General features: G+C 32.9%; 2 protein-coding genes across 4 annotated transcripts; both read right to left on the minus strand.

The window, feature by feature from the left end:
• Nucleotides 1-1620: 1620 nt before the first annotated feature.
• On the minus strand, nt 1621-11195 carry LOC133178187 (transcription termination factor 3, mitochondrial-like). Of its 2 annotated transcripts, none has more exons than XM_061312940.1 (7): nt 11132-11195; nt 6277-6903; nt 5901-6085; nt 3849-3993; nt 3414-3481; nt 2554-2644; nt 1621-1911 (listed from the first exon to the last, which is right to left on the minus strand). In XM_061312940.1, exons 2-7 carry the CDS (start codon nt 6896-6898, stop codon nt 1637-1639), a joined length of 1386 nt encoding a protein of 461 aa, XP_061168924.1. In that variant the 5' UTR covers nt 6899-6903; nt 11132-11195; the 3' UTR covers nt 1621-1636. The 2 variants fall into 2 exon arrangements, with proteins under 2 accessions (XP_061168924.1, XP_061168932.1); XM_061312948.1 differs by having other exon boundaries at nt 11128-11190.
• A 2580-nt stretch (nt 11196-13775) lies between these two features.
• LOC133189393 (protein archease-like) lies at nt 13776-23313 on the minus strand. Of its 2 annotated transcripts, XM_061324779.1 has the most exons (8): nt 23259-23313; nt 18795-18819; nt 18077-18087; nt 17736-17849; nt 15444-15526; nt 14937-14989; nt 14622-14658; nt 13776-14295 (listed from the first exon to the last, which is right to left on the minus strand). In XM_061324779.1, exons 1-8 carry the CDS (start codon nt 23296-23298, stop codon nt 14206-14208), a joined length of 453 nt encoding a protein of 150 aa, XP_061180763.1. In that variant the 5' UTR covers nt 23299-23313; the 3' UTR covers nt 13776-14205. The 2 variants fall into 2 exon arrangements, with proteins under 2 accessions (XP_061180763.1, XP_061180759.1); XM_061324775.1 differs by lacking the exon at nt 18077-18087 and having other exon boundaries at nt 23259-23279.
• Nucleotide 23314: the final 1 nt, after the last annotated feature.

Here is a 23314-nt window from a genome sequence, read left to right on the forward strand (position 1 = left end):
TAATTTTTGGTCAACTTTGAAATGACCTTGAGACCACACCCTTTGCCCCAGCTTGATGCCTTGAACAATTTTTTCATCTACATATCCTCAACCTTATGTGTAAGTTTGGTGATAATCTGCCCAGTGGTTCTTGAGAAGATTTTGTAGGAACCAGTACTTTTGATTTTATTTTCCTAATTATCTCCCCTTGTTTGAGGGCACATCCGTGTTTATAGTATAAATGAGAGCCCTTGGGCAAAGGATACTCTGTGACAAATTTGACAAAAATTAGTTAAAGGGTTCTTGAGTTATGGCCAATATTCCAAAAAGTTGACGCACACCGCACAAATGACCATACGACTTATCATGGCTTTGCTGTTCTTGAGAAAAAGATTTTCCCTATAAATTCCTATTTAAAACTTTGAGCGCTTATTGCAACCCCTACGCCGTGGGGTCATGATGTGAACAAACCTGAATCCACTACGTAATATACCTGAGGATAATTGACTAATCTTGGCTTTGCTGTTCTTGAGAAGATATTATTTTAAGATTTTTGCCTGTATTCCAATGTAAAACTATGATTCCCCACTTTAGCCCCATGCACCCTTCCCCTGGAGATCATGATTTGAACAAACTTGAATCTATGCTACGTCAGATAGCTTCCATTTAAGTTTCATCTTTTCTGGCCCAATGATTCTTTTGAAGAAAATTTTTAAATGACCCCGACCAATTTTCACTATTTCCTAATTTTCTTTCCCTGGAAGACGCTGTGGCCTGTGATTTGAAGAAATCTGAATCCCCTTTATCCAAGGATACTACTTCAGAATCCTGAAATTCTAAGTTACTCCAAGGTTTTTTTTAAAGTAAAAACATATTCTAGGTCGCCATTGACGAAGTGGCTCTGGAGAAGATGAAAATGTGGAAAGTTTAGGACTCCAACATTAACGACAGACAATTAAACTTTGATCAGAAAAACTCACTTAAGTCTTCAGCTCAGGTGAGCTAAAATCTATTTTCTAATAATTTTAGTTTATTTTTATTTTGCAAATTTTTATACACCTTAGTAAAGAATTTCCATGAACTCAGCTGTAACAGTAAAGGAGAAAATGTATGGCTGGACCGGGAATCGAACCCGGGACCCCTGCATCACTAGTCAGGTGCTCTACTGACTGAGCTAACCAGGCCAATATCCACAGCCCAAATCATTACATTCCTCCCTCCTTAAATTGTCTTCACCCTCGAAGACACAACCCAATTTCTTATCAACCCATGGCAGGACTTTCACCTGCAAGTCCAAGGGTGGTCAACGGCACCAAATCTGTAACAGGAAAGGAGAAAATGTATGGCTGGACCGGGAATCGGACCCGGGACCCATTATTTGGTGGTGTATTTCATCACTATGAGTTCTGATAGTTTGATCACATGCAAGTTTTTTTCGAAAGACAAGAACCGCTCCAAGGGACAAAAAAAAGACTTGTAACAAACTTGTAGACAAGCAATATACATTAATCAGTCAACACATCTGCAGTATTTAAAGCATCTTTACTACCGTAAATGATACATGAAAAATATTTAATTATCATATTTTTTTGTCGAAAAATAACCGTCTGACATCAACAAAAAAAAAACAACAACAAAAACTAACTTGATTAAGATTTTATTCGGTTTTCAGAAATTTCATATAATGTTCCTTTGGTAAATTCATTTTCCAGCACCACTTATCAACTGAATACATTCCCAAGGATTCCAGAGACACATAGCCTGCCTTTTCTGGATCATAGTGAGCTCGGCCAATCTCCTTCAAGAAGGTGTGTCTGCGGCGTACTTGGTGGTGACTAGCCATCAGTACTCCTGGACACTCTGAGAGTTTCTGGGTGGTGATTCCCATTGCATGTAGTATCTCCAGTCGAGTCTGTACTGTTGTCTTGGCATCTAAATCAGAAAAAGAAATCAGCAACTTTAATTGCCTGTATTTTAGGCTTGAGACAAGAAGGGGAAAAATCAAGAGTTCAATGTCTGACAAAAAACTAAATTCACACAGTTTTCACCAAGAACTTCCCACGCATCCCTCTCTCTCAAAATCTAAATGTGTTGTATGTTGATTCAAACTTGATTATGGGGTATAAATATAAAATACACTGTAAATAACTTAAACCTCTTTCGTTAATTGATATAAGTAAATATTTTACATACCAATTACGCAAAGTCACATGTACAATATATAGTAAAAAATGCTTACAGCGAACACGCTTAAAATGAATTGATGTTTACAGCGAAGTGAATATTCAATACCCATGGCTTTAAAATATATTGCGAACTTAACGGATATAACGAATTACGTTTATAACGAAGCAAAATCGTCCATCCCTGGCACTTCGCTATAAGCATGTTCTACTGTATACGTTTTTGTTTTATGCTTAATTCTTAAAAATACACTCAGGTTATAAATACTATGAAAGAATATGTTTTCTTCATATCAAAAGTTGAGGGTCATACATATATTGGTCCAGTTCTGTTATTTACCTATCCATAACATACGCATACAATCCCTTTGTGCTAAAATCGAGAACTCACCTTCTGCAAAAATGAGGGGACATTTCAGAAATATTGCCTGTACTTGTGACTTTTCAAATCCCCAAATATTGTGGAAAAGGAAGTGTACATCCTACAATGAACAAAAAGAATGCACTGTTAAAAAAATATACAATCAGAATTAAAGACAAGTAAAAATTAATTTCATGTGCCATGTAACATTTTAATTTTTCCTCTACCACAGAGTGTTTGTATTGGGGTTATGTTTGTTTTGAGGTATGTCTTTGTATTGGGGTCAATATTGTTTGTATTAAGAGATGTCTGTTTGCATCCAGGTCAGTGTGCTGGTAATGAAAGGGGAAAAAATGTGTATCATTTGAAGATTCCGTTAATTTGAATTTTATTACTAAAATCATTTATATACATCCCTTGACCTCCTTATTGTGTGGCTTTACTTGTATTGGTTATAATTAGGGTTGCGCAATAATATCGACATTCTGGTATATTGTGATTCATTAACAAAAAATATCGTATTGTGATATATTTTTCGAGTACGGATATACTGGCAAACTGCTTGGGCTTTAGATTTCTTAAGTAAAATATGAAATTTAATATGTCAGAGACATTTTCAATCATGCCAAACAGTACCAAACGGTAAGGTTGTTGTTGTATGGTTGCATTTTGTTCCAAAACTAGTGACATTTGTTACAATGTATTTATGATAGTTTTACACATGTTGCTTATAGATGGAGGTTAATAAAATAAGCAAAAGAGCATTTTAACTGTCATAGAAAATATTGCAATACATATGGCAATACAGTTAAAAATATCGCAATACAAAATTCCCAGCTGATACCCAGCCCTAGTTATAATTTTAAGTTGTAGAAGTTGATTAATATTACCTGGATTTTCTTTCTATTGTGCGATATCAGAACTGGGTGAATAGAAAAGATTTCTCTCACTTGATCACCTGTTAAAACAATCATTAATTTTGTAAGTTAAAGCATCAAACAATGTTTCAAATCTTTCTTTAATCATTTCATTAATTATTCATGTTGAAAAAGAAATAGTTTTTACATAAATCAACAAGTACAGCTAGAGCTTATTATCACAATATTCAATGTTTAAATATATGAATTTTTAAGCAAATTTCATTTTAAAATTCTTCTAAATTTCTTAATTTTTTAAATTTTTTTTTTATTTTTTGAAAGAAAATACACACCAGAAAGCTCAAAGCAATAAAATAATATGTGTGAAATGTGGCTTGTGATCTCTCTCTCTCTCTTTTACATAAAAGATTTTGGAAAATTTAAAATGTATGGCTGTATGGAATGTACCTGTGAGTTGGAACATTTTCTGAAGCATCCCTAGCTTGGAATCGATCTGTTCCACTTCCATTATCAAAAACATTGAATGCCTCACAATCATTTTAGCGATCATATCAGCTGTAAATCTCTTAGACTTCAGGTAATCCACCACTGTCTGCAATTAGGGACAAATAAATCACACAGAGTGAATTGACCTTGTCTAAAAAAAATGCTGAATTTTACCTTTTCAATAAGAGAGATTCCTTTGAGATAATATACATTGTATATTTTGTGATGTTGTCAAAATTGAGTAATTGCTTAAATAGTAGTTTTCCAACTAAATGGCCAATTTCTCGATAGAAAAAGACATTTGACTCCTTATTTTATTCTGGACTTTCACATAAGTGAACATAATATTTGTTTATATTTATCATTTTTTCTATAGCATCATCACATAGGGGAAGGAAAAGATTGTTTTTGATTTACTAGCACAGAAGAGTATTAAACATGTGAAACACTGCAGTAAATTCACCATACAACTATTTAAACTAACTTGGCAATCCTACTACATTTATTTTGTAATGATTGTTTTGCAAAGTCAGTTTAGGAATTCTTCATCATCTAAATGCTTTTATTTTTTTTTATTTCTATGCTGTACGTACATGAACTGTGAACTTGAACTTTTTAACTTAATTTGTTCTAAATTGAAAAAAGAAATGGAACTCTACTACTACCGGTAAATTTTTCTGTAAATGGTCAAACAAGTTACAATGGCTTTAACCTTTATACATGACTACTATTACTACCCCTCCCCCCCCCCCCCCAAAAAAAACTAGAACTGTCCAAAACGGACAAATACCCCCCGCTGGGTTTTTCAGATGTGCCAAATCACTAATATTTTATGGATCTAAGAAGTGTTTTCTTATTTACATTTAGAGTGAAAAAATAATTGCTCATTATATTTTTTTTAATGAATGAAACCAAGGAACAACCTAATAAAACATCAATACGAATACATTGTAGTTACATTGTTTTTTAATACATTGAAAAAATAAATTGCAACTATCTGTCATCTTTTTTAGACATGATATTCTGCATTGATTGTTGAAAAAAAAAATCAATTAATTACAAAATCAAATTAATCTTGATAACTTTATATCAAATTCATTTTAAAAATGAAAGGCTGGTCATCCAGTATATGACAGACAATAAATTATAATGAAGAGAATTAAAGAACAGAGATCTTTAAATTCCCAGGAGATATAGATAACACACGCTTGCAGAGATGCCCTAACAACTTCCCACACTGAACTCATTAATTTATCTCTAACTGGATGATGTCCACTCATTAGTCCCAAGGGACAAATGGATTTACACTATCTGCTGTGTAATGTAAAAATTGTTTTTAATACTTGGTGATTTTTTTTTGTTTTTGTTTTAATGAATAGTTTTAAGCTGTAGTTCACATTTTTGTACAGATGTTCTAGATTCTGTGTCTCAAACCTTAGAAATAAACCCAAAATGACTAAGTCAATCAAAATGAAAAAAAAAAATCTGTAAAATGCAGAAAAATTATCAAATAATTTTGAAAATACCAGGTGCACATCTTCATATGGTAAATAATGAGTGTACAAATTTTCATACAATTCTATGAAATAGTCTTTGAGTAAAGGTCAGGACAAAACCACATAATAAAAATGAAAAAAAAAACGCCTGTAAAATGCAGAAAAATTATTCAATCACGATGAAAATACCAGGTGCACACCTTCATATGGTGAATAATAAGTGTACAAATTTTCAGACAAATCTATGCAATAGTATCTGAGAAACGCTCAGGACAAAATCTTGTCTACAGACAGACGGACAGACGGACAGACAGACGGACATGGTGATTCCAATATACCCCCCCTAAACTTCGTTTGCGGGGGGTATAAAAATCCTTGAGAGCACATGCTGGGTTTCTCTGCCAAATCAACATATATGTAATTTGCTACAGGCCTACTCAGTCTACATTGTAAGAAAACTCTATGCATCAGAAAAACCATAGTATACTTGAATCAAATCAATAAATGCAATTGTTACCTGCAGTTTATCAATAGGATCCTCCAGAATATAAGGGTTGGTAGTAAGGACATTGCCAATGTTGCGGTCATAAACTCCAAGGTCTTTCAAGTACAACAACTTTGGCACAATGTCTCTGTTAAAATCTTGTCTTATTAAGAAGTTTGCAATAAATGGGAATTCTTCTACAGCAGAAAGATCAACCCCTGGACAAAATAATTCAACAATGGCTATAGAAAATAATATTACATGTCATTGTGTACATGTAAATTCCTTTATTACTCAAATAAATTTTATTTGAATAATTTTAAACATTTTGGAAATTTAAATTATAACATGTATAAGTCCATGCATTAATTCACACAATTTACTAAGTGAATAAAAATATTATATTTACCCAGCATAACAAGTTTTTGCAGTGTCTCTGAATATTCTATGTAACTTCCTACACTGCTGGATATTCTTGGCAAGAAGTCATATTTTATTTCTCTGTTCTCATCTGGGTGGGCTATAAGTGAAGTCATAATGTCCCATTCCTCACTGTCAGGGTCCAGTCTGTCCACTTTATCCAGATAGTTGTTAATCTCAGATAATGTCTGTGCATTACAAGATCTAAGATCGGAGTTCACAGCTTTAAGTACCTCATTCACTGATGAACTTTGAAATAAGTTATCAAAATCTCTGGTGTTAATGGTGGAACTAAGAGAGCTTCCAACAGCTGAGGTCATCTTTTCCTGATTCTTAGTATCTCCACACTGAATCATTTCAACATGTTCTATCAAAATCTTGTCTTCTTTTAAACAGTTCTCAGATGAACCAACTCTTCTACTCTCTTCCACTGAGGTCCTTTTAAAACTGTCATTAGTTGTGGCTGAGATTTTTGCTAAATCTTCAAATGGGTCTCTTTGTTTGATAGATTTTGTAGATAGATTTCCATTGTCACTGTGGATCAATGCAGTTAATCTGACACAAGAAGAAATAACACCCCTTCTATGTTGTAGAACTAGTTTGGAAAACATTTTCTCTGAAATTATACAAATGGATGCTTAATTATATTTCAACTTTAGAGAGACTTGTTTATTGGTAGGCTATATGCCCAAATGAATACATTACTTTCCATGCTCACAGTACCTGGGGTTCCCTCTTTCATTCAATGTTCATTTTTAGTTTTGCTAATTTACATGTTGTGCTGTTTAAGTACAGTGAAACCTCGTTATCTTGAGCTCGATCAGACCGAGAAAAAACTTATATCAGAGGATTCAAGATATTGAGGGTAAAATACTAAAAGAATATGTGGTTGGGACTTCCAAAACACTTCGACATATGTATTTTGTGATTTATGTGTTTTTCTAGGTACAGATATATATATATTTTTAAAACTTGCCAATTTCAGCAATTTTTTATTTTTATTTTAATGAGTGTATTCAGACACACCTAGAAAAACACATAAAACACAAAATACACCATCCTGAAACCAAGCGCCTATGGACAGAAGTGAAAATACTATCACAACAAATTACAAGCAAAGATATTCCATGAAAGTTATGTTTCAGAGATGGTTAAATTTAATTTTAATAAAGCATATCACAAAAAGTTTCTCATAAAATGCAACATTTTTCATATTGTTTAGTTTTAGAAAAAAATCATTTGAATCAACAAGTAATGCTTATATAATTTATGCAGAATTTTCCTGAAGGCATACTTCTACAATTATTTTGATCAGCAAATTTCATTTATTAAGTCAGCAACAATAGAGGGCACTTGATTTGATACTGAAAAATCAATTTGAAACTAGGAAAATAGAGGGTGTTGTTTTTGACATTTCTGTACCTCTATTAGCTGCAGATCTGTAGCTCCCTGGTCTGAAATAATTGGAATGGACAGCCAAAGAACTACACTGCCACCCACAGAAAACATAGGTAATCAAAGATTACGAAGCTCACCTCGACGAAGGTTATCTATAAGTAAGGCAAATCTCACATCATATTTTTTCTAGTTAGTGTTCATCCCAAGATCAATATCCATACAAGTTTGGTTTAAGAAGGACTTATAGATACTTGGAAATAGACCTGCTCAAAAAACTTTTAACCTGTTTACTAATCAAGAAAATTTTGGACAGTTGCAACATCCAAAGCAAGTCTGGAAGTTTTCATCCTTAGATGTACATGTACCATCCAAGCTGTTTAATCATAACATGCCATAATACTATATAGCTACTCAAAACATTACTCTGGTCACCCATCTGGAAAATGAAGGTTAGATTCAGAATCCAAAACAAGTCTGAAAGTGTCCATCCTAAGATACATCATCCATGCTAATTTGATTAAAATATGGCTAAAATTCACTCATATGGAAAATCTAGGTCAGATTCAGCATCCAAAGCAAGTGTGGTAGTGTCCATCCCTAGATGCATCATCCATGCAAGTTTGGTTCAGGTAGGGCTTATAGTTACTTGGGAATGGACCTGCTCCAAAAACTTTAACCTGGTCACTCATCTGGAAAATCTAGGTCAGATCCAGCATCCGAAGCAAGTGTGGTAGTGTCCATCCCTAGACGCATCATCCATGCAAGTTTGGTCCAGGTAGGGTTTATAGTTACTTGGGAATAGACCTGCTCCAAATATAGGTCAGATCCAGCATCCGAAGCAAGTGTGGTAGTGTCCATCCCTAGATGCATCATCCATGGAAGTTTGGTTCAGGTAGGGCTTATAGTTACTTGGGAACGGACCTGCTCCAAAAACTTTAACCTTGTCACTCATCTGGAAAATCTAGGTCAGATCCAGCATCCGAAGGAAGTGTGGTAGTGTCCATCCCTAGATGCATCATCCATACAACTTTGGTCCAGGTAGGGCTTGTAGTTACTCGGGAATGGACTTGCTCCTAAAACTTTAACCTGGGACGCCGACGCTAACGCCAACGCCGGAGGTATAGCATAAGCTCATCTCGACTTCGTCGAGGTGAGCTAAAAAAAGTGTATATTTATTGTGCACAAAAAGTGTGCTGTTTTCTTGTTTTATTTCTCTGTTTATTTATGCTGCCATCTCAAAATTTTACTACCCATGTGTTCCTATTCTTTTACTTCTTCCACAACATTTCCCAAAACCGTTGTTTATAGCCCTCCTGGGCCTGAAATTGAGACCATCAATTAATGATCAATACTGCCATATTAGGTGGCAAGATAATTCAGTCCAGTGTGCTTCGTGCATGGCTTGTATATGCAGTTTTGTTGTAGCAAAAGAACATGTTAGAAACACACAGCTAGTAACAGTTTGAAATATAAGGTGAAAAAAAAATCGAGAAACAGTGCACTTTTTTTGTGCACAATAAATATATACTTTTTTCAATGGGTGGCGCTGTAGCTCTCTGGTCGTCCATCTCAATTTTATCAGACCAGCAAGCTACAGATCTGCAGCTTTACCTCTACCACTCATATTTTTTGGAATTTTGGTACCACTTATTTGTAAAGCTCAGAAATACAAATTAAACAACAATCAATAATATTTGGATATTTGAACATGTACGTAAAAAAACAAACTGATTTGTTACCGGTAAAATGACTGTACTGGTCATATTCAGCGATTGGAAATGCAAGAATGTAGATCATCACTCAATCAATTATTAAAAATCATAATAGTGAGCGGCGTGAAGTACCGCTCGTCACTGCGAGCTCTTAAAGCAACACCTGGGCGAAGAGAAAATTTGGACTTTGCACATTGAGCCAAATGAATTTTTCCGCAGTTACCTGTGGTCCCATAATGCTTTGCGAATTGCATCTCGCTGCAAACAACGTTCTCGCGGTACCAAGAAGTTCCAAGAAAAATATAAACCCACGTTTATTTGATGGATATATAGCAGAAAAATAGTAGATTAAACCTTCTTTATTAAAATAAACACTGTTCAGACTTCGTTTTGGTAATGCAACTTACAAGCGACGTCATGTGACGTTAGAGTCTAGACGTACTAAAACTTAAAGTCTCATGCGGTTTGAAGCAGGTCCAGTACAATCAATACATTTAGCTACGTAGCTAAAATTACCTACTGTACCTTTATTTACCTACCTCAGGTAGCTTTATTTAGCTATTTCAAGGCAACTTTTCACAATTTTGCTTTTTATTTTAAAAAGACAAAAAATCGCAAATAAATGACTGCTAATATTTATACTAGGGATTACTTAAAAAGCAATCCAAAGCAGAGATAGTTTTAACATTGCTGCATTTGAATACTTTTAAGGAAAAGGTGTATTTCTGTTGTTTAAGTAACTGTACACCACCTTGTGTGCGATGAAGCGTGGATAAGTATGATTGCTTCTCATTGTGCTCATGTTAACCAGAACTGGTTTTCTTTGTTATTTCATTCAAGAAGGAACTGTTTGGTCACAAATTAACTGTTGCATATAGCCCCAAAACTTTTAGAACTTTGATTGCAATTGTGCAGAAAAAGACACATCTCCAAGAGTGATTTTTCATGAATTGTTTTCAGATGAGTTCAAAGTTGAAAATTATCACTGCATCAAAGTGCAATTTTAAACAAATGTTTCACATCCATCACAGTTTTAGATGACAATAACCAGGAGCCACCAAATATAGTGTCTCGATGTACATGTAATGATAATTTCCCAGATATAAAAATACAAGAACATGAAATTACCGACATAATTCCTATTATTCCTTTTAATAAAGCATTTGGGCCTGATTGCATCAGTCATAAAATGTTAAAATCTTGTAAAGACACTATCTCAAAACCATTGTGTATATTATTCGACAAATCCTTATCATTAAAAACTTTTTAAAGTTCAAAGTTGAAAATTATCACTGCATCAAAGTGCAATTTTCTGCACTTTCTGGGAAAAATGCTAATTTAAGAAATAAGTTTGATTTAGTAGCTAAATAAAGCTACTTCAGGTAGGTAAATAAAGCTATGTAGGTAATTCAAGCTACGTCGCTAAATCTAGTGATTGTACCAGACCTGTGAAGAGCCCGATCTAAATTAAAAGTGAATAAAGGTATCTGCGCTCGCCCTAACGGTTGCACCGTCAAATATTATATTTCTATAATCTTTGAAAACTTATTATACAATTTTTTTTTACAGATCTAACAACATCTTTTACAGGAAAAGTCTTCTCTAGCTAGAATTGCCTCAGCAATAAAAAAAATGCATATTCTTCTCGTTTCTCCTCCAAACACATTACGATTCATTACTAAATAAAGTAATCTCCAGTATTTCTGCATGTAAAAGGCAGAATGTTTTACCTACTATTCGCCTGAAATTTTAAGCTTTTGCTCTATGTTATTATTGTAGTTGATAGCCAGATTCGCAAGGGCTGCAGATTTTAGGTAACTTGTTCATCGAATGTTTTGATTATCTTGTACATTGAATTGCAGTGCCCAATCAGTCTCCAGGTTTTATCTAATATAAATGTAAAGATTTTGGTGGGTTTTTTTTTGTTTGTTTGTTTGTTGTTGTTTTTTTTTTTAGTTTGCTGTTTTATCTAAACTTTTAGTTTATTTATCTTGGAAATAAAAAAAAAAAAATTACATTCTTCTTTCTGACAATCAATATCAATTTGTAATATACTGAAAACAATTAATTAATGAAGTGCCAAGTTTATTTGAATAATTTACTTTCATTTGCTAGATCTAAATAATAAAATTATTTTAAAAGAAAAATCTTATTTTATTTGGACTAGCACTTATATTTTCCTTTTCTGTATGCTAACCCTGTTTAATATTGCAATTTCTTGATTATCTTTGATCAAACTTTTTTTTCTTCCCTGAACTGCTATGTATAATTTAATTATAAGTTTATAACTAATAGTCATAGACAATTTTTAAAATATTTACTTGATCATATGTCTATATGGTCAACCTTTTTTTTCTTTGCTAATCTGACAGTTACAATTTCTATTTTTAGTAACATATGGCCATTAGTGAGGAATCATATCATTTTAATGCACCACCATGACTGGGGCATATAGCATTTCTCATGTTTTTCTTTCACCTTCTGTCTTTCTGTCACACTTTGTGTTTAGCTCAGTTTCAAAGAAACTCTTCAAGATTTTGTCAAACTCCATATGCTGATACATATTGATTAGAGCTTAATTCAACTGCATCAACAATTTTAGACTTTGAACTTTCCTTTGACCTTTACCCAACTTCTCTTAAATTAATGTTTAGCTCAATTTCAAAACATACATAAGATATTTTTATCAAACATTAATTATTATAATATGCTGATACATATTTTTAAGAGCTTAAAATTCAACTTCATCAACATTAACCTTGACTTCACATTTCTTAAATTTGCATTTAGCTCACTTTCAAAGAAACTACATGTATATTCAAGATATAAGATGTAAGCTTATGCATTGATACATTATTTGGTAAGAATTTATCATCTGTGGCTATTTTTTTTCTTGACCTTCCCAGTGACCTTTGACTTTACTATTTATTTAAAATTATGTATAAAACTCAGTTTAAAAAAAAACATAGGCGTCAGAAGCAAATTGAAAGTGAGGGGGCTAATTGAAAGTGGGGGGGGGGGCTAAACCAACAAAAAAAGGTAAGCCCCAATTTCCAATGCCTATATTAGGTCTATCTTTGCAAAAAAAAAGGGAGGGCTAAGGCCCCCCTAGCCCCCCACCCAGTTCCAACGCCTATGGAAACTATTTAAGATATTTTCATTAAACTTCATACACTTATGCAAATATTCATATATAAGGATATTTGTCTTAATTATCAACAGTGAACTTCATATTCAGTTGGGTTGACAAGTTAAATTTTCAAAATTTATTCTTTTAAATACATATTATAATGCATTGGTAAAATACAGGTAATTCCAGGTAAATCTCAGACAGAGATCAGACTATAATTTCTATCAAAACATATTTTACACTATTGTTCTATGCCTAATTATCAAATATATTTGCACACTTTAAATGAGTGCAAAACGGGAACACAACATTATAAGGACCCTCTATACATTAAAGTCAAAAGGTTTTTGGACATTGAGAAGATTATATTGTATAAAGATGTAAGTACAATGTATTGAGTTTTTACATGTAATTTTCAACTTAGGGTACATGGCATTTACCCCCAGGAAAAATGTTCAAAGAGGATGGAGTATTGATGAACAGAATTAAATCACTATTATTAATTAAAGTGGGGAAAATACATGCAAATAAATTAGTGTTAAATTGATTTGTCTTGGCATTTCAAAATGTTAAGAATGCTTGAATTGATTATAAATTGAGTAACTTACAGTAGATATCAATTAACTCTAATTTAGATCAAAGGGAAGATTACTCTAATTCCATAAAAATTCAGTGTACCACAAAATCGAAACTCTTTAGTGTGCAATATATAGAGGGTTCTTAATATAAAACTTTGACTGAATATTGTGGCCCCATCCTAACTCTGGGGTATATGATTTCAACAATTTAGAATCTACACTATCTCCAGAAGCTTCCACATAAGTCCCCATGGTTCTTGAAAAGTTGAAAATGTAAAAAGTTTACAGACAGACGGATGCCAAACAACAGGTGATAAGAAAAACTCACTTGAGCTTTCAGCTCAGATGAGCTAAAAAAGGCATTCTATACATAATATGCCATTTTAAAATTTTAATACATCTGCAAGTAATTTCCTTATTAAACCATTTTAACACTTCACTGGGAGACTCAAGTTGTATATTCAGGTGTGAAATGCCTAAAGTAGGGAGATGTGTTGGATTTGGCTGGGCCAGCAGCCATGAGACCCTTGTGTAAGCTCAGTAAAGCTAGCATGGTGAGCAGATGGTGATTCAAGCTTGCAGTCTTGTATCGCAACAATGCTTCTTTATTTTCTCTTTTCTTGCTACAAATATGCAAAGCTGTTAATAAAATAACTTCAGAAAATCATGATAAGATTTCAAATGACTATCTTATTTTATTCAAAATACCAGTATGAGGCACTCATCCAACAATGATATACATGGACTAGTAAAAATATGACACATCTTATATATACATGAAGTTCCCCTGTTCATTTGTCAAAAATTGAAAATTCTCCATTGAACAGTTTCAAATCTGAACATACATGATTTAAATATACAAACATTAACATTCTAGATCCATTTTTAAAGGGGACTCTGGGGGAGGGGGTTGTATTATTGAATTTCTCAAGAGATCTAACATAAAAGCTGAAAGAAAACCCTAATAATCAAACCTGCAGTGTTTCTCTTAATTAGAAATATTATGCACATTTTACTATAGTATGATCATTGAGAACATATTGAAATCCACCTGTCCTACTCCAAGAAAATCCAGGTAGTTTTATTACAGAACAATAATATTAAATATCAATAATAACAAACACTTCATGCTGCCCCTCTTTGTCATAAATCTGCATATTGGAATATGTGATAGCTTTCACCTCTGTTCCCTGAAAAAGCAATTGAATTTGGTCTGAGTTTCTATTGTCGTTTAAATTATTACATACAATTATTAATTATAGATGAACTTAGGTACTGCGTCCATCAATTTTGAAGAAAGTTGAAAGGTCTATACATGTAATCAATTTTTCTTTAAGCATTTTAATCTGAATATCTGGAACCCTTGGATATCTTGAAGTTTTTTCTTTCAAGTTTGAGATAACAAGGTTTGACTGTATTATTAATTATGGTAAAATCTAGATGAGGGATTTGTTTATATATAATAAGTCTGTAAAAGCTACACTAAGTAATTTGTTCTAACATATTCTGTCTGTACCTGTGGATGTTTCTTTATATCAAATTCTTCACCATATCTACAAATTAAGAAAAATTCCTTGGTCTAAATACTGGTAGTCAATACATACATCAGTTCACAGAAAAATAAAAGAACAAAAATAATGAGGAATTCTTTTTAAGTACATGCATAAAATATTTCACTGTGCATAGAAAAATTTAAAACATAAATATTGAACAAATAATAATTTATTCAATAATGGTTTAATTACATTTCTTTGTTTAATACTTATAAATTAAACTTGAAATTAATTAAAAAATACTAATAGATATACATGAACTTTATGGTAATGCTTACCCTATTGATTTTATTTTAAAATTTTCTTTATCAAATTCTGTAATAACAATTTTCTGTAAGAAAAAAGAAATTACATGATAGTATATAATGAACATATGATCATAAAATACAAATAACTAGTCTCATGCACATGATTCAAAACATAACAAGCCCATTTAAAGTACAAGTACTGGTATCTATCAAGAAAATTCTACCACCACTAATTAGTTAGTAGTATGATAATAAACTGTAGATGGATCATCAAATATCATGTGTAGATCTAAAGGAGGAAATATGGGCCTGACCCCCCCCCCCCCCCCATTTTTCAAGTTTGAACTGGGCACCTTTTTCTTTTTTTGTATGGAATCCAACTTTCCTATTTTAGGTAAAAAGAAAACTAAATATCCTTGATCCAACCCTGATTATGGAAGCCAGAATTTTCATTATTTATTATCATTGCATATTTATATAGTACTTTATAATTGTAAAATTGAAAGGAAGACTAATAAACTTGTGAGCTTGCCTTACCCTAGGTATAAAGAAAGAGTCTGCCGAGAAGACAAATAACCATTCATCTAAAAAATGGAATAGTAAACCCATCAAATCATCTCCTGAAAAATAAAACAAAGAATATCATAAAAAAATTATCTTAACATGTTTGAGTGTGTCTTTTAACTACAATACAGAACAAAGGTAATCAAAGATTACAGAGGTCACTTCAACGCATGTTATCTTTAAGTAAGGCAAAGTCCCACATCAAACTAATAATCTAGTAGTGTAAAACATTTATGCAATTTTGGTCCAGGTAGGGCTTCCAGGTACCGTTACTTGAGAATGGACTTGTCCTAAAAACCTTAATTCTCACTTAACCAGAAAATGCAAGTCAGATCCAGCATCCGAAGCAAGTCTATTAGTGTGCTTCCCTTGATGCCTCATCCATACATGTTTGGTCCAGATAGGCCTTATAGTCTCTTGAGAATGGACTTGCTCAAAAAAGCTTTAATCTGGTGTCAATCCTCCATAATGCATTCAGCATCTGAAGTAAGTTTGGTAGCATGCATCCCTAGGAGAAATATCAATGTAAATTTGCTCTATGGAGGGCATTACAAATCTGATATCCGAAGCAAGTCTGGTAGTGTGCATCCCTAGATGCATCATCCATCAAAGTTTGGTCCAGTTAGGGCTTGAATTTGCACTGGGATGAACCTGCTGCAAAAATTTTGACCTGGCTCCGGGGCCATGAAACTTAAAAGAGCTCACTTTTGATCTCAGTCTCACTTTTACTTAAGGAATATATAGTGGAAAAATGAGACTGAGATCAAAGGTGAGCTCACCTAAGTTTTATGGCCCTGGAGCATGGTCAATCATCCAGAAAATGTAGACCAAATCCAACATCCCAACCAAGTCTGATAGTGTGTATCCCTAGATGCAAAATCCATGCAATCTTGGTCTAGATAGGGCTTGAAATTGCACAGGAATGAGCCAAAATTTTAACCTGGTCATTCATCCAGAAAATGTAGGCCAAATCCAGCATCTGAGGGAAGTCTGAGAGTGTTAATCCCTTGATGCATCATCCATGCAAGTTTGGGGGGGGGGGTTTACACTGGAATGAACCCACTCCAAAAACTTTGTTCTGTTCACTCATCTAGAAAATGTAAAGTCAAATCCAGCATCTGAAGTCTGGTAGTGTGCATCATTAATTGTATCTTCAATGCAAGATGCATAGTATAGGGCTTATAGTTACTTTAGAATGAACCTGCTTCAAAAACTTTAACCTGTTCGTTTATCTGAAAAATTTTGGTCAAATCTAGCATCTGAAGCAAGCCTGGTAGTGTGAATCCTTAGATGTATAATCCATGTAAGTCTACTCAACATAGGGCTTATAGTTACTTTACAAGGAACCTGCTCCACTGACTTTAACCTGATTGCTCATCCAGAAAATGTAGGTGAAATCAAGCACCCGAAGCAAGTTAAGTGTATCCATTCCTTATATGTATCATTCATGCAAGTTTGGTCAACATAGGGCTTATAGTTACTTTAAAATAAACCTCCTCCAAAACCTTTAACTTGGTCACTCATCCAAAAAATGTAGGTCAGATTTAGCATCCAATGTGTGCATCCTTAGATGTATCATCCCTGCAAGTTTGGTCAATATAGGGCTTATAGTTACTTGGAAATGAGACCTGCTCCAAATCTCTAACCTGCTCCAAAAAAATACATTGAATATTTGAAGAACAGAGCATTGTTCCTGTCATATGTACTTAATTATAATTAATACTAGTCTTATAAAACACAATCAAGTTTTACATTTTATAAATATTTCCATTTCTATTTGTTTTCTCTGTGAAAACTCTTTGAAAGTTAGGAGAGTTGATTTCTTGATCATTCCACCGGAATGCAAATTTCGCCAAGCGAGGGCAGGAGCTAAGAAGGCCTAATATGCATGTAATTCTTGTGTGGCTGTCTTTGTGTCTGACTCTAAGGAGGCCTAATATGCATGTAATTCTCGTGCGGCTGTCTTTGTGTTTGACGTCAGTGGGCGGGGACTATTGAAATTGACATGTGAGGCCTCGTGTAATTTAAATCTATTAGTCTACATTTTTAAAATCTAAATTTACAATTTTATTTCACAATGAAATGGAAATATAAGGAATCACTGTCTAGTTAGTAGAATATGCCAGGGACATTAACAATAGTTGGAAACGTGGGATAATCTATGCAGAGCGGGCTTTGCCCGTTATGCAAATTATCCCACGTTTTCAACTATCGTTGATGCCCTGGCATACTCTACTAACTAGACAGTGATTCCTTAATTATCACCTTCAGCTTCAACTTCTTGTTCACCAGTCATTTCCACCGTGTCATAATCTGTGGTCATGTAATTAAACATGGCGGTGGCACACTGCTCAAATGCCTCCTCTAAACTGTCACCCCCTGTGCAACTAAGTCAAGGATACAGCAATTTAAAAAATTCTATATATAATTACATATCTTTTTAAATTTATTCAAAATATCATTTATTTTATGTATAGGTACTTTGAAATCTTCAAATCAAACAATCCAAGAAATGATTTATCCTTTTTCTCCATGCACAATTATGATTTCATCAACAAAATCTTTTCAGCGTTGTCAGTCAGCATTTTCTTGATGAAAAAGGATACATGCATGTAGTCTGGAAAAAAAGAAAAGTTTGTTAGCAACAATGCTAATTAAGCTTGGTTTCTTAGCTCTTACTACATATCAGTACTGAGAAATGGACCCCCCCCCCTTTCAATTTTTTTTCCTTTTGTTTGTTGTTGTTTGTTTGTTTTTTACATACTAAAATAAATTCTTCTTTACCATATCCTTTTCAACATCTAGAGGTCATTATTTGAACAATTTTAACTGGCACTTGGCAGTGTATGTTAGAGGGGATTTTTTTCTTCTATACAACCATCTTAGCTTTACTATTTATCACTAATTAATAGCGAGTCATGAGTCCATTTCTTAAAAATAACTCAGACCTACTAGTATTTCTCCTTTGTCAGTTAAACTTTCTTGGCAGAAAAAAATTAGAAAATATCTAAAGATTTTGACAAAGATGCATTAAAACACAACAGACAACTTAATCTGATCAAAGAGCCCATGTAAGCCTAGAAAATGCAATGAGATAAATTACTGTTATAGGTAGAAATCAAAATAAATGTTTGAAAAAAAAGTTCAATCTGATAACCATTGTCCAAGTACTCATTTTGATTATTTAAAATTAGGCATAAAGGCCAGGGACTATCGGGCACAAGAAACTGTATTTATGAATTAGCACATAAAAGAATGCTCAAAGATGCAACATTAAAAATAATAACTGAGTACATAAATGTATACAGAACTATGAATACTTACTGAACATCTGCTGTGTGATCCAGATCTGCAAAAAAAAAAAAGATAACCATAATATCATGAATACCAGGTACATGAAGATGTCTAGATATTTCTCTCATGAGTTGTTTTGAAATTTACAAGCATGTCAACTTTAAGATTTATAAATGAAATTTATAATCATACAAATGCTTCAAACCCCATACAAATTAATAGCAAAACAGGAATCAACTTATCAATGACTATTATATGAATAAATCTGCTCCAAATCAGCAACCACTCCTTCAAACACTCAGAACTGCTTTGTATTTTTCTACATGCATATAAATTGATTCATCTTTTTGAGATACATATGTAGGAAGGAATTCACACTCTTCCTGACATACACAAAAAATCTAATTTTCTTTCCCAGCTAAGTCATTCGGTTCAGCTTTAAGTTCAGATATGAGTTTCTATGAAATAGGTGAAGATAAGGAACAGTGATCAATCTCCAAAAAAACAACAAATAAAACAAATCTGTGAACAGGGCATAAAACATGGACCACAAATAAAACAAATCTGTGAACAGGGCATAAAACATGGACCACAAATAAAACAAATCTGTGAACAGGGCATAAAACATGGACCACAAATAAAACAAATCTGTGAACAGGGCATAAAACATGGACCATAAATAAAACAAATCTGTGAACAGGGCATAAAACATGGACCCATGGAAATTTCAGAGGTTGGATCAGGTGCCTGGGAGGGGTAAGCATCCCCTATCGACCAGCCAGACCTTGATTCCAATGTATTAATCAGGTAGACAGAATATTCTGTATTCAAATTTTGTATAAAAACAAAGGCCTAATAATTGGTATTAAATATGTCAGTCAAAATATGATCCAATGATAGATTGTACTTGCTAATAAGGTCATTAAAACAATTATAGAATTTATGTCTTCAAATGAGGCTGTTAATATCCTGTAGCATTAATTTATTTGTCAGTAGCCTGTCTTGGTTTAAAAATTGATTGAACTCAGAGCATGCTCTTGAGTATCAAATTAGTTGGTAGAAATAAACACTAGGGATGTGCAATTTTATCGGTTTACCGGTATATCGTGATTTTTTATTGCGTGATACGTATCGCGATACACAGACAAAAATACCGGTATTTACGTACATAATTAGAAATTTCAGGAATAATTCATTTACTGATTAATCTTTCAAATTTCAATTACAGGAAGTGTAAAAAATGTTGCAAACGGCAAGAAAACCCGGCATCCTAGCATCCGAACATGCTTTATATTAAGTAAATAAAAAATGAAAAAAGTGAAGTTATATGTTTTTCCAGCATATTTCTACGAAAAATTAAGAAAATTCTTTCAAAATCATTGTAAAACTTGATTATACACATATCATGATATTATCGTGATATTTTGGGAAAAAATCAAGATAAATCATGATACGAAATTTTTTGCGATACCCATCCCTAATAAACACCTTATAATGAAATGAGGAATTATGGTGGCATAGTTCTGCCACCACTTGTCACCTTATGACTTGTCAGATCATTTTGTGGACTTGTCACTTATTCTCCTCTTTCTGCCACCATTTGTCAGATAATTATGTAAACTTGTCAGATCTTTTTGTTGGCAAGTATTCACGTGTTTAGAAATTCAACATGAAAATGTGTCCATAGCCAGTTTGTGCCATCCACAACATATTTATCTGAAATATGTAAATCAGGATCTGATATTAAGTCAACATACAGATCTGACTATGACCAAAATCATCTGACAAGTTGAACCACTTTCTAGTAAGTAGCATAATTATATGACAATTCAACATAATATCTAACAAGTCAACATAATTTTCTGCCCAGTTGACATAACATTTTACAAGTCGACTTCATTATATGAAACATTTCATTACATGATAAGTTGACATAGTCAGATTATTATGTCAATTCATCAGATAATTATGCTGTTTCATCAGGTGTTTATGTCGACTACTCAGATTCGTTATATATAAACTTGTCAGAAAACCATGTTGTCAAATGGATGGAAGAACTGGGCATGGACAAGTTTCCATGTTCACTTGAATTTTTAAACATATTAGAATAAATGACTAGTCAACAAAAAGATGACAAGTCAACATTATCATCTGACTAGATAGAACATTCTATCGTTAAAATGATAATCATATTGTCCTACGGACCCGGTTTAACGATAGAATTCGTTCCGTGTATTGGCAATGTTGCAAAACAGGGATGGGCACGATTACTGAAAAATGTAATCGATTAATAATCCATTACTTAGAGGAATTTTGTGTAATCGATTATTAATCGATTACACTCATTTTTGTCCTGTAATCAATTGTAATCGATTACTTTGGAAGATGTAATCGATTAATAATCGATTACTTCCAAGTTTTTATCCCTTCAAATATCAAAGCAATATTTAAATGGTAAATGTTGATGTTATCAACTGAAGTTTGAATGTGTTCCTGCAGTTTCAGTGCAGATTCTGGCTAACATTCTCACTAAATGCCCAAATGAGGGATTTTCTACCATGGAAAGTGGAGACATGATTCCTAAAATAAAATATGCCAAGGAATTAATTATTCCTTTCAACCTTAGATCTGTACCTCCATATTTATTGACTTGTTGAAAAAATTATTTAATACTTTATTGTGAATTACTTCATTAGAAGTATTTGGGCTGTCTGTATGTTGACAGTACACATTAAACATTCCTGTACGTGTCTTTTTCAAAAAAATAAGTAAATTAGAACGAACTCTTAGTAATTAACATGTAAATTAAATGTGTCTTTAAGTAATTTAACTAATACATGTAACACAGTTTCATTCTGTATTGAAATAAGTGTTTTGAGAGGTATTAATTCTTTTAATAATATTGTTTGTCTTCAATGGAATGATAGTTAAACACAAGGTAGTTCACAGTTTACACCTCATTATCTGCAATCAGGGATATGTCTCAGTCAATTAATCAGCCAATTAAGATAAGCAAACACAGTGACACTTACTCCCTCTCTTACAGGCACTTATAACCCCTCACTGATATAAAAGCAACCTTACAATTTTGAATGAAAACATGAGAATGATTTTGCAAATTTTAAAGTTACTAAAACACAAGTTTGAAGTTGTTTAAACATTTTCAGATATGAATAAGTATTTCCATCTTTTTTTTGAGTACTATGTAGTTTATTTACCAAATTATTTATATTTAATACAGCACTTAAATCTGTTTTTGCTATTTATAATTTTCTATTACAAGACAAAGTTTTTCAACATCTGAAATATGAAAAAGGACATGCAGCAAGAGGACAGTGGGTCAAATGTAAAATGCACACGAAAAATCTGTATATTTTATTAATAAATGGTTGAAATATACTTCTGAATTATTTAATACTAGACCAGTAGGTCTATAATGCAAATTTCATTGAGAACATTATTAAACTTATGATAAGAAAAGTTAGGAAATCCAAACATTACACTAGCTGGTTTATATTTGATATTTATGTGTGATTGACTGGAATTAATTCTCCAAAATAACATCCATTTATGTATAAAATAATTGAAAGTAATCGAAAAAGTAATTATAATTACATTGAAAATTTTAGCTGTAATCGATTAAATTACGTTAAAAGTAATCGAAAATCTCTTCGATTACAGATTACTGTCGATTACTTGAAAAACAGTAATCATTACAATCGATTACGATTACTCGATTACGATTACCCCATCCCTGTTGCAAAATAAACTTGGGCGATAACTCGAACTCTGTGCATTTTCTATGAACAATCCAGAGAGTTCTGAATGACAACATGACGTTAAATTTGAAGCGAGGAAAAAACATTGAGAAAATGAGTAGAATTTTCGTATTTATGGACTATTTTTTAGGTTAAAAAGCATATACAATCTCAAAAAGGTTTGTTATGATTAATTTGGTAGTTATTTTCAGTGCAACTCCTTTTGTATTCTTCAGAATCATTTCGGAGTGGATCCACTCCAATTTGCTACATTGCAAGTATATGGGACGTATTCTAACTGTGGTGAGGGCTTGTCCCAAAACACAGTTAGATTATTCTAACTATCATCTGACATGTTGACATGAATATCTGACAAGTGGTGGCAGAAATATGCCACCATAATTATGTTTTCTTGTTGAACACGTATGCATCTGACAAGTCGACTTGGACTTGTCCGATAATATCATATGATCGGTTGATGTCAGTAAGTGGCATTAACATGCTTTAATAACAAGATATTGAGTCCTTGTTATAATGTTATTATCCGACAAGTCGACATAAACATCTGATGAGTTGACATAAATATCTGACATGGCATCTGATAAGTCGACATAAATCTGACAAATTGGTAGAAATATGATTGCTTTATCACAATAAAAATTTTGCACCTTGTATAAATCAAATTGATTAATTTTCAATAGATGCTTTTGAATATATATTACTTAAAACAACTTACATTCATATTTCACTTGTGGTAAGTCCCCACCATGTGCCATTCTTGTGCAATCTGAC

This window comes from Saccostrea echinata, unplaced genomic scaffold (assembly GCF_033153115.1).
Source record: "Saccostrea echinata isolate AGI-Se365-2 ecotype Australia unplaced genomic scaffold, CSIRO_AGI_Sech_v1 ptg000001l, whole genome shotgun sequence".
NCBI lineage: Eukaryota > Metazoa > Mollusca > Bivalvia > Ostreida > Ostreidae > Saccostrea > Saccostrea echinata.

Coding starts and splice junctions, on each gene's coding strand:
- LOC133178187 (XM_061312940.1), bottom strand. CDS start 6,898: ATGTTTTCCAAACTAGTTCTACAACATAGAAGGGGTGTTATTTCTTCT. Junction 6,086..6,276: donor GCAAAAACTTGTTATGCTGG/GTAAATATAATA, acceptor TATTTTGTCCAG/GGGTTGATCTTTCTGCTGTA. Junction 1,912..2,553: donor TCCCCTCATTTTTGCAGAAG/GTGAGTTCTCGA, acceptor TTTCTGATTTAG/ATGCCAAGACAACAGTACAG.
- LOC133189393 (XM_061324779.1), bottom strand. CDS start 23,298: ATGGCACATGGTGGGGACTTACCACAAGTGAAATATGAAT. Junction 18,820..23,258: donor ACCACAAGTGAAATATGAAT/GTAAGTTGTTTT, acceptor TTTTTTTTGCAG/ATCTGGATCACACAGCAGAT. Junction 15,527..17,735: donor ACAAGAAGTTGAAGCTGAAG/GTGATAATTAAG, acceptor TTTATTTTTCAG/GAGATGATTTGATGGGTTTA.